This window comes from Camelus bactrianus, chromosome 16 (assembly GCF_048773025.1).
Source record: "Camelus bactrianus isolate YW-2024 breed Bactrian camel chromosome 16, ASM4877302v1, whole genome shotgun sequence".
NCBI classification, from domain to species: domain Eukaryota; kingdom Metazoa; phylum Chordata; class Mammalia; order Artiodactyla; family Camelidae; genus Camelus; species Camelus bactrianus.
The window spans coordinates 29,580,815-29,592,898 of NC_133554.1; the positions used below are offsets into that span (position 1 = coordinate 29,580,815).

At 34.1% G+C, this 12,084-nt stretch overlaps 1 protein-coding gene across 13 annotated transcripts in view; it reads right to left on the bottom strand.

Annotated features, from left to right (window-relative positions):
- Positions 1-12,084, bottom strand: part of MBTD1 (mbt domain containing 1) — a 62,192-nt gene that overhangs the window by 32,599 nt on the left and 17,509 nt on the right. For 6 of the 13 annotated variants that reach the window (XR_006722779.2, XM_045512590.2, XM_045512589.2 and 3 more), the window contains 2 exons: positions 4,325-4,526; positions 252-391 (listed from right to left, as the gene is read on the bottom strand). Coding sequence is in view for 12 of the 13 variants with exons in the window: in XM_045512584.2 (XP_045368540.2) it covers positions 252-391; positions 4,325-4,526 (342 nt within the window). In the remaining variant the exon portion in view is untranslated. Of the gene's footprint in view, positions 1-251; positions 392-4,324; positions 4,527-7,457; positions 7,538-12,084 lie in introns of all 13 variants that reach the window. The other 7 variants (XM_074342854.1, XM_045512591.2, XM_045512588.2 and 4 more) reach the window with 3 other exon arrangements.

The window sequence follows — 12,084 nt, forward strand, 5'->3', positions numbered from 1 at the left end:
TTAGAAAATAACTCACACAAACAATTCATAGTTTATTTTGGATAGTATGCCTTCTCTATTTATAACAGCTAATCAATTTTACAGAATGAATGAACAAACTTTAGGGCTCACATATTTCCTAAGCATGTGGGGTATAAAATGATAACTGGCCAATCAGGCCGAGGTGGAGTGCAGTGAATCACAATCAAATGACAGATAAACGGTGAAAGCCATAGAAATAATAGATATAAAGAATAAGAAGGTTTCTGTACCGTTACCTGAAGTCTGGCCAAAATGCTTGCCTTCTTGGAGTTTGACGAATAACTTCTTGAACATGAAACACTGCAGAAACGCTTTGTTTTAGAGTAAAAAGCATCTCGTACACCAACCATCCCACACATTTCACAGGTAGCTAATTAACAAAATAAAAACACTGCTGTTATAATCATATAATAAAACCAACTTTTATCTAACAGTTTAATAATTTCTCCAATTATCTAAAGATTTTAAGACATTTCCTTCAAAACAGATAGAAATTTTTTTTATGTTATATAAATGACAGAAAAGCCTACATAAAAGTTAGAGAAAAGACTGGTATGCTGCTGTGGCTACAGGCTCCAGAAGGTCTGATAATAGCTTAAGGTCTGAAAAGGGTCAAAAGACACACATACATATGTAAGTTAGATTCAACTAACATTTCCTTTGTGCTCACCTCATGCCAGACATTGTAAGCGCCAATGTTTGAAAGGATTGTAAACAAAATATGAAAAGAAGTGCAACACAACTAAAGATTAATACAAAGTGCAGCAAAGGCCTTTCAAACACTGCAAAGATTGAAACATAAAAATAGCCAACTATTGGAAAAATGCTAAAGGCAACATGAAGATTCTTTCAGGTTATGTTCAGGAGAGAAAAAAATAGGTTCAAAGCTTGAGGTGGGTGCTGTATTATTAAGAAGGCAACAAAACTCACTACTATTGTGTCTCTCTTTTGTAAATTAGCATTAAGGACAATAATCTGAAAGGCAGAATTAGAAGAACAAGGGTAACAAGAAGTGAAGCTCAAAAAAAGATAAATAGGTTGTGGGGTGGCTGATTTATATGGTAGTCACATGTTAAGTTTTTGAGGACTCACCATACTGTTTTTCAGTAATGGCTGTACCAATTTACATTATCACCGAGAGTGAGTTCCCTTTTCTCCACATCCTCAACATTTGAGGTTACTTCCTGTCTTTTTGACACTAGCCATCCTAACAGGTGTGAGGTGATAGTTCACTGTGGTTTTGATCTTCATTTCCCTGATGATTAGTGAGTTGAGCATCTTTTCATATACCTACTGGCCATTTCTGTCTTCTTTGGAAAAATGTCTATTCAGGTCCTTTGCCCATTTTTTTAATTGGATTATTTGCCTTTTTTTTTTTTTTTTGCTATTGAGTCAGATAAGTTCTTTATATATTTTGGATATTAACCCCTGATTAGATATATAGTTTGCAAGTATTTTCTTTCACTGTGTAGGTTGCCTTTTCAATTTATTGTTTCCTTTGCTATTCAGTCCTCTTTAGTTTGAGGTAGTCTCACTGTTTATTTTAGCTTTTGTTACCTGTGCTTTTGGTGTCTTATCCAAGACACCACTGCCAAGACCAATGTCAAGAAGCTTTTTTCCTATGTTTTCTTCTAAGAGCTTTACAGTTTCAGGTCTTCCATTTAAGACTTGAATCCATTTCAAGTTAATTTTTGTGAGTCGTGTAAGATAGGGGTCCAGTTTCATTCTCTGCATGTGAATATCCAATTTTCCAGCACCATTTACTGAAAAGACTATCCCTTCCCCATTCTGTGTTCTTGGCGCACTTATCAAAAATTAGGTGACTCTAAATCAGTATCTCAAAGAGACAGCTGCCTTCCCATGTTCACTGTTGTATTATTCACAACAGCCAAGTTATGGAAACACGTTACATGTGTTTTGATGGATGAGTAGATTTTAAAAATGTGGTGTACACACACACACACACACACACATATAATGGAATATTATTCAGCCATAAAAAGAAGAAAATCTTCTCATTTCTGGCAACATGGATGAAACTGGGGGGATTGTGCTAAGTGAAGTAAGTCAGAAAGAGAGAGACAAAGTGTATGGTATCACTTATACATGGAATCCTTAAAAGGGAAAAAAAAGGCCCATTTCATAGAACGGTGGTTGCCAGTGGTTGGGGAGAGGGAAAAATGGGGAGGTGAAGGTCAAAGGGTACAAATTTTCAATTTTAAAAAGAATAAGTTGTGAGGATTTTAGGTACAGCATGGTGATTATAGTTAGTAATACAGTACTGTATACATGAAAGTTGCTAAGAGTAAACCTTGTGCTCACATCTCTCACACACACACAGTTAATTTTGTGAGATGATTGATGTGTTCATTACCTTGATCCTGGTAATCATTCCACTGTATACATGTATATCAAATCACCACACTGCACACTTTAAGCATCTACAATTATGCTGGTCAATTATTACCCAATAAAGTTGGAGGGAAAAAGACAATATTGCAAATAACTGTGTAAGTGGGTTCAAATCTCCACCCAAACAGTTAAAACTAGAGGAACTGATAGTTTAACCAGTACTTATAATAAATAATAACAAATCATAGAAAAATGTAAGGTGCCAGGGGATTAGAGATAAACAAAGGTGTCCAAGGGGAAAAAAAAAACCTGAATGATTTTCTGTTGTAAAAATTCTAGAACAGATTATTAAGAAGGTTTGTTAACTAGGTTAAAAAAAATGTGATCCCAAGGGGAGAGTATATCTTTGTCAAAAATTGAACATGTCAAACTAGAATTCCCATGACTAGGATGTGAGCTCCATCAGGAACTTTATTCTATACTATTCATATCTGTATTTCTAATATCTAAAACAGAGTCTGGCACATATAAAGCTCCTTTTTGTGAAAAGATTACCAGATTAATATGTTATAACTAAACCATGGCAAAATGTGTATTACTGAGAGTTAACACATTTGATATAATTTCTCATGCAGTTCTGTCAGTAAGGATGGAGAAATTTAAGCTGAAGTAGAAGACACCTAAGGTAGGTTTTAACTGGTTGGATGACCACACCTAGTGGGTCCTGATAAATAAAGTTAAGTTCTTTGATATGGTCTACAGGACTCTCTACCAGGCTTGTGCTGCTCAATTTTTTAATCAAAAGACTAGAATATAACAGGGCATTATTATCAAATCTGCAATATTTGATAATATATTAATCAGTATCAGATGACATTGCATTCAACATTACATGACAGAATTAAGAATAAAAAATTTCTAAGACCAAAGTTTAGTAAGAAAAATGTTACATGGAGAGTTTTAAAGTCTTAAGCTTTGGGTTTAAAAAATCAACTGCAAAAGCACAAGGTTGGTTTAAATTGTTTTAGGCCATGTGATTCTAGTTATCTGCAAATTTAGTATTAGTTTCAAAAAAGTTAAAGCAATTTTGGTGGCCTCAATGGAAATACAGTGTCCTGAAAAAGGAAGATAAAAGATGAACTATCTTCTGCCCCAGTCACATATGGTGACCAACCATTTGCCTGAGATCTTTTCCAGGATGTGGAACTTTTATTCCTAAAACCAAGACATTCTTGGGCAAATCAGGACAAGCTGTCACCCTACTAACACATAATCTGAAGTGTCCCCAGAAGAACAGGATATTGATGAATTAAATCACTGTGATACTATGAGAAACGGTAGAAGCAACGAGGGTTAATGTGCTCTAGAGACACACTAGAAATAAGTGTTCTAGTGTGAAGAGAAGAGTTGTCATCGTAACAAGGATTGGAATTATTCTGTGTACTTCAAAAAGCAAAATTAAGACCAAAAGACAAAAATGAGAGCACGGATAATTTTGGTTCAATATAAAGAATATTCTGGTAATCAAAAATACTCTATCACTGGAAGTGTTAGAACAGAAAACTTCTTATAAGGAACTGTTACAGAGGGAGACTTACCTTGAAAGTCTCAACTCTGTAAGTCTATTATCTTACACACTTCTAGTTATACAGGGATTTATTATTTAATTACAGAATTTAAGTCCACATTAAGTTTCTCAACAGCCTTTTTTGTTTTCATTTTGTTCTACTTGCTTTCCACTAGGAGGTGGTAGGTAGGCAAAATAAAGAGACCTAACACAAACCCAGTGATCTTATCTAGAACTCTAAGTTTCAGACAGTGTTTCTTTAAACTGTTCTTTAAAAATTTTAAGAGAAATGACAGAAGAAATGCAATCAAAACATACCCTCAAATATGAAGGTGTATAACAGGTGAAGGCTGTTCACCCGAATGCTGAAGCACTCCTACTCACCCATGCCAGATTTACCATCTGGGTACGTGTAGACTTGGCCATTGTTTTTGATAATTGGGAGATTGGAAGGTAAAGGAGCAACTTCTTCTTCACTCTCCTCAGAGCTGGAGCTGCTACTTGTGTCCTCACTGCAGCTATCATAACCGTCAAACATCCCGAATGAGTCTCTTCTTTTCCTTTTGGATCGTGAAGAATGTTCACTCTTAAAAGTAGAAGACATCAGTAACACATGACGTAGCACTCATATATACCACCTAAAACATCTTAGTTCAAATTCTAGTTAAGTGAGGGTTTGAAAAATGAAAGTCTAGCCCTGAGAAATGGTAGTTTTATTTTATAATGAAAAGCTGAATGTTTGTGTCAAAATGGAGCCCTCCGCTTCAATGAAGCACAAATCTACTAGCTACCATGTTAGCTAAGAAGAGTAACAATAATGATGGAAAAAACACCCAATGGGAATCACAAGACCATGTAATAATTCCAGTTTTGCCATAAACTAGATACATCACTTCTCTATGAAAATGAGATAAGATCAGATGATTTCTTTTTTTAAAACTGTGGTAAAATACACATAACAAATTAAGATGATTTCTTAATTTGCCTCATCTCTAGAATTGTAAATTTCTATTATAATTTAGAGCATGCAGGAAATATATAGATGCTTTTAAAAATCACTGTTAAGAGTTCAGGAAGGATGGAAAATTTAAAACTTTAGAGACAATTTTAAGGTATTAGTTATTTCGAAAATTATAGAAGATAGCATTTCTGTGTGACCAATATTTCATTTTTTTCTTTAACATAAATGGTTAGAAAAAAGTCATCTCAAGCTAAACATTTCTCTTTCAAAAGAAAAGCACAAAGATTCTATGTATCATGTTCATTGAATGCTACTCATATGTTCCTGTAAAAAATGTTCACATGTTCCCTCATTCAAGCTACACAAAGACCCCTAAACTGATACCACCACTCCAATTTTTCCTGAAATAAATCTCTAAATTTCAAGTTTAGTGAGAAGAAAATCAAAATAATATAGGAAATAACAAAGGGAAAAAAGAAAGGAATATCTGAAATAAAAACCCCAAACCATCACTAAACATACAGTAAGTTACAAGCAGGGTGAAAACCGTCAACCAAAAAACCTTTAGAGTTTGGCACCTATCTGTATTCTTTTGCTTCAGTTAAGAGTTTTTTTGGCATCATCTTACACTTTATGCACAATTTCTTTTCTGGTTAGTTTAACATCTTAACATGACCAATAACAAAGCTGAACTCTGCTGTCCCAAGCTTGACAAGACAAAACCATCCAAACGCATCTCTTAGTTTTATTGAATAAAGTGTCATTTTCAGATACGCTAGTATTAAACATTTGCATTGAGATAGGAAACTGAGATTTTCACTTGCATCAGGTGTAACTACAAAAGCAACAGAACTGGTCTCTTAGTCCACACAGTGGAACTATTATATACTCACATGAATACAGTCTTTTAAGATGCCCCCTTGAGAGGCTCTACACATATTCTACTAATATTGTCATAACCTCTAACTTTATCTTTTAGTATTTTTCCTTTAGAGCTCTCTTTTAGACCCAATTTAAAAAAGAAAAGCTTACTGTCCGTGGTCATTTTAGAATGATTCCCCCACCCCCTACTATAGTTTTCCCTACTCTGATTATTTAGCAGATTTGGTTCTGAGTAACTTTTAGTTATTTCTATTAATCAGGTATAACTTCAAAGAATCAAAATCTGCTACCACTCAAGAGATTTCAAAAGAATAAACAAGACTCTGAAGGCAATTCAAAAGGAAAAGTCTAATAATATTTTGAACTGATAGGGTGGGAGGTAGAGAATGGGGTAGTCCTTGTTTAAAGTGTGGTGCTAACAGCACAGAATTCTGACACACTGAGGTTTGAGACTCAGCTTTGTCACTTATTTACGTGAATTTGGACAAGTAATGAGTTTCTTTCTCTTATTTATTCAACATTCAAAAATTATTGATCGAGCATTTGTGTGTTTCACAGTAACAGGGGCTAAAGAAAGGAGGTGTTCAGAGCAGACCAGATCCACGTTCTCATAAAAGTTATATAGCCTACTAGTGGGAGAAATCCAAGCAAGGCCATGTGATAACAAAGTAACAAGGCAGGGGTAGTCAACTGAGATTCAGTGGTGAGGAAAGACCCTGAGGACCAAAAAAGCAGCCACGTGAATATTTGGTGCTGAAATATTCTAGGCAAAGGGAAGAGCAAGGCAAAGGCTTTCAGGGTGGAATACACCTGGTGTACTAAAAGGCCAGTGTGGCTGGTGCCCAGTGTGAGAGGTGTGGGAGGTGAAGGTTGGAGGAGGATGCATTTGCCAGATCACCAGGGTCCTTGAAGGTCAGGGTAAATTTTGATGTATTTTTCTCTCAAGGGCAATGTAAAGACACTATGAAATATCTATTACAATGCCTGAAATACACATTTATTAAACACTGGCTAGAATTCTAAGCTCTAATAAATTCATCCATCCTAACTCCATGCAGAGATGCTCTTTTATACACATAAGCTCATCAGCCAGCTTGGTTAGCAGCTAACACATGTTCACTGACCCTTAAATGTCAACACAGACTATCTTATTCTGATTCTACTTCTTAGAGAATATAACCCTAAAATTTCACGGGGCCAATGATTACGAACATTTTGGTTTCAATAATTATAGGCTGTTAACATTAAAAAAAAGTATTATGGTCAAATACATATGGGAAATTTTCCTTACTTCAAAGCCCTCTTTGAACCTTTAATATGCTTATGAACATTATAATAATTTAAGAGGGACATACAGTATGTAGCCTTTTCCAAGGCATTTTTAAGGACTAATTTTCTAGAGAAATGCTCTCTGATATCTTCCACAGTCCCTGCACACAAAGAAAATGATCCTCTATACAACATAAGGGAAATAAGCCCCTGGATGCACACAGCTTGAGGCCTCTGACTGCCGCAAGTGTTGCAGGAATGAGTATCTTGACATACACGTAACCCAAGACGTGCTAGTTAGGAAGCTGTATTCTACTTGGGGAAGTAGTTTTTCTTATATTAGGATAGAATGCTAGTGAACTATATATATGAACTGTAATCAATTTATCCTATGTAAAAACCTACCATTTATTTACTGTGAGGAGCTTAACTGGAAACTCCTGCATCAGACCAAAACCCCAAGGGGGCTGCAACTTCCACGAGAGCTGAAAAATGGGTGGGAAAAAAAATTTGACTATATGCAAAGGGGATATATAAGAGAGCCCCTCTGCCTATGCTGTGGGTGGAGGCTTCTCTGTGATTTGGCAACCAAAGCCCTACCCTCCTGGATTCCTCTGAGATTATAACTTATTCTACCCGAGATGGTCAGAAAATCCCCACATTGAAAGATTACAGTGGTTCCAGGCTACCAGTGTCCCTAGATACCCAGCAATAGCAATACTAAACAATTTCAGAAAATAATCACCTACAATTCAGACCTTTCAGCATTCCCACAGATTTTATCAAGTATCAGGACACAATTAAATATCAAACACACAATAAGCAATTCACCTCAAGTGTCAGCAGAAATAGATTAGGAATCCCAAATAGTTAGGCACGGGAACTACCAGAGACAGAATATAAAATAACCATATAAAAACTGTCTAAGAAGAAATAAAAATATTATTGAAAAATGAACAAAGAATACAAAGCAATCAGGCAGATTTGAAAAGAACCAAACGAAAAACCTAACTGCTATAAAAATAAACACCCAAAAACCTCAATGGATGGGATAAATAGTAGTTTATAAACATGTCTGAAAAATAATTGGGGAAATGGAAGATAAACTTTAAGAAAGAACCCAAAATAGCAAAAAGACAACAAAAACAGAAAATAAGAGGTTAAAAGAACACCAAATGTAAAGATCCAGTAACACATGTCACGATGAATTCTCTCAAAGAGAAAGAACATGGAGAACAGAGAAAGGTAAAGCTGAATGAGATACTGGCTGAGAATTCTGAAAAAATAAGGAAAACATGAATTCATAGATGGAACTACAATATATATTAAGCACAACAAAAAGATATCCACATGTAAACAGATTACAGTGAAAGTGCAGACCAGAGAGAAGATTTAAAAAGTAACCAATCACAATGGTGAATCTCACTAGTCGACAAGCCCAGTTTAGGCACATTCAGTCCCATTAGCTGTTTAGTAACTAACCATGAAAATAGGGACAAACAGGCAAGGATTACCAATCCTGAAGAATGTGAAAGAACAAAACAACTCTTATAAAAAAAAAATCTATAGGAGACAGAAATAATGCAGAGAGCAAAAGAAAACTTCAAAAAAAAAATTATGACAAGTAGATAATAAAAGAGAAAAGATAAAAGTTATATCCAAAAGATACAAAATCCATTTTGATCAAAAGACAGTTTCTATAATGAGAGACCATGCAAGACCAGCTTAATGACTTAAAAAAAAAAAAACCAAGGTACATCATTATAAAAATTACAAAACTCTGACATACTAAAAGCTTCAAGAAAAACACTATGTCTCATAAAAAGAAAAGAGAATTAGGAAACCAGTTGGCTTCTTAATAACACGATTAATAAAAGCAATGCCTTCAAACTTCTAAAGGAAAAAAATTCTTACCAGAAAATTTATACTCAAAACTCCAAGTGAAAATCAATTAAAAAAAAAAAAAAGGAAAGAAAAAAAAAAAAAGGAAAAAGTTGGTTCTTTGATAAGATCAGTAAGACTGAGTAACCTCAAATCAGAGACAAGGAAAAAAAGAGAAAAGATACAAACTTTCCAATATCATGAATGAGAGATGACATCATTACAGATTCTATAGATAGTAAGAAGACAGTAAGTATACTACCAACAACCTTAGGCTAATAAATTTGACAACTTAGAAGAAGTGGACAAATTCTTTGAAAGACATGAAACCAAATCTTACACATAAAGAAACACATTACTTGAATAGGTAAATAACTATAATAATCTGAATAGGTAAAAAAACCAAATCTGTAGTTAAAAACTTTCACATCAACAAGGCCCTAATGGCTTCACTGGGGAATTCTACTTAAGAAATACTACAGATTCTACATCAACTCTTCCAGGAACCGAAGAGGATGAAATAGTTTCCTATTCATTCTAAAAGGCCAGCATTACTCTGAGCCCCAAACCAGACAAAGCCATTACAAGAAAACTACAGAATGCTACTTACTCATCAGTATAGAATGCAAACATTTTTAACTAACTTTTAGCAGACTGAATTCAACAGTACATAAAAATAACACAGGATGGCCAAATGGGTTTGGAATACAAAGCTAATTCAACATTGAAAATCAACATTTACCATATTAATAGACTAAAAAAGAAGTCATATGATTATCAAGAAACGCAGAAAAAGCATTTGACAAAATCCAAGATGTACTCCTGATTAAAAAACCTCAGCAAACTAGGAATAGAAGAGAATTTCCTCACCTGATACAGAGCTTTTAGGAAAATCCTAAAGATAGCATCAAATTTAATAGCGAAAATCTGGATTTTTTTCCCTCTAAGACTGGGAACAAAATGAGTATATATGCTTTTGTCACTAAATTTTATTCAATATTGTACTAGAAAATTTAGCCAATGCAAAAAGAAAAAAAAAAAAAAAAGAAACAGAAAAGAATCCAGATTGGAAAGAAAGAAATTTAAATAAATCTTTATTCCCAGATATAATGCATCACTGCAGAAAATCTGATGAAACATCCAAAAAGCTACCTGGGCTAATAAGTGAGTTTGGCAAGAACACCTGACACAATAGCAATACAGAAAAATAAGGTGTATTTCTATTTCCTAGCAATAAAAAAACAGAAATTGAAATAAAAATACCATTTATAATAGCATCAAAAACATGAAATAACTGGGGATAAATCTGGCAAAGATGTGCAAGACTGACACCTTGAAAACTATTAGACGTTGTTCTAAGAGTATAAGATCTAAAAAAAAATGGAAAGATGTACTGTGTTCATGAATCAGAAGAATCAGTATTGTTAAAATGCCAATTCTTCCCAAATTGACTTACAGATTCAACACAATTAGTCAAAATACAGCAGATTTTGGGATAAAAATTGACAAGCTGATTCTAAAATTCATATGGAACCATAAGGACTTAGAATAGCCAAAACAAATTTTGAGAACAAGAAAGTTCAAAGACATAAGCTTCATGACTTCAAGATGTATGATGAAGTTACATTAATCTAGGCAGTGGGATTTTGACATAAAGACAAACAAATAGATCAAAAGAAACAGAGCCCAGAAATAGACCCATACATATATGGTCACTTGATTTTTTGGATAAGGGTGAAAATGCAATTCAGTGGAGAAAATATAGCATTCAACAAAATGTGCTGGAACAAGTAGATAACCATATGCAAAAAACAAAAAACAAAACCACTTTGATCTATACCTTATATCATAAACAAAAATTAACTCAAAATGGATCATAGATCTAAAAGTAAGAGCGAAAACTATAAAACATCCAGAAAAAATATTGGAGAAAACTTTCACAATCTTAGTTTAGGTACACAAGTATCAAAAATATGATTCATTAAAGGAAAAAACTGATAAACTGGACTTTATCAAAATTGAAAACTTCTGGTCTTTGAAAGGCACCACTGAGAGAATAAGACAAGCCACAGACTGGAAAACAGTATTTGCAAATCATGTATCTGATAAAAGATTTGTATCTAGAATATATAAAGAACTACTAAAACTCAGTAATGGAAACAACCCAGGTAAAAGGAAAACAGGCAAAGATCTAAAAAGACAATTCACAAATAAGGTATATGGATGGCAAATAAGGGCATGAAAAGATGCTCAACATCACTGGTCATTAGCAAAATACAAACTAAAATCACAAAATGCTCTTATGCATCTCTTAGAATGACCAAAAAAACCCCCTAAAACCAAAAAACCCTCTCTGGTCTGTGCAGCAAATGGAACTCTCATTCATTGCAGATGGGAATGTAAAATGGTAGAAGCACTTTGGAAAACAGGTAGTTTATTAAAATGCTATACATACACCACTTACCATCCATTCCAATCCTAGATATTTATATAAGAAAAATGAAAGCATAAGTCCATACAAAGACATATAATTGATCATAATAGCTCAAAACTGGTAACACCTAAATGCCCATCAACAAATAAATGAATAAACAAACTATGGTTTGCCCATACAATGATTCCATTTTGCTACTCGGCAATAAAAAAGAATGAATTAACGATACAATAGGAATAAATCTCAATAATAATGAGAGAAAACCTTACAAAAAAAGAGTACATGCTGTATGATTTCATTTATATAAAATTTTAGGAAATGCAAACTCATGTATAGTGACAGAAAACAGACAGGTAGTTTCCCAGGAAGGGATGGGGGCTGGGGGTGAGAAAAAGGTTATAGAGCAGAGGAGACTTCTGGGTTCTGTATCTTGATTATAGTGATGGCTCCATGAGTGTTATATACATTTGTTAAAACTTTATTAAATTGTTTACTTTAAAGGTGTCTAGTTTTAGACTCACAGACATAGAAAACAAGCTTATAGTTACCGGGGGGGAGGGGGTGGGAAGGAATAAAGTGGGAGATTTGCAGATACTACCTACAAATATATATGTATTTATATATTTACAAATAAACATTATATATATACATAGTAGATAAACAAGTTTCTCCTGTATAGCACAAGGAACTGTATTCAATATCTTGTAGTAACCTATA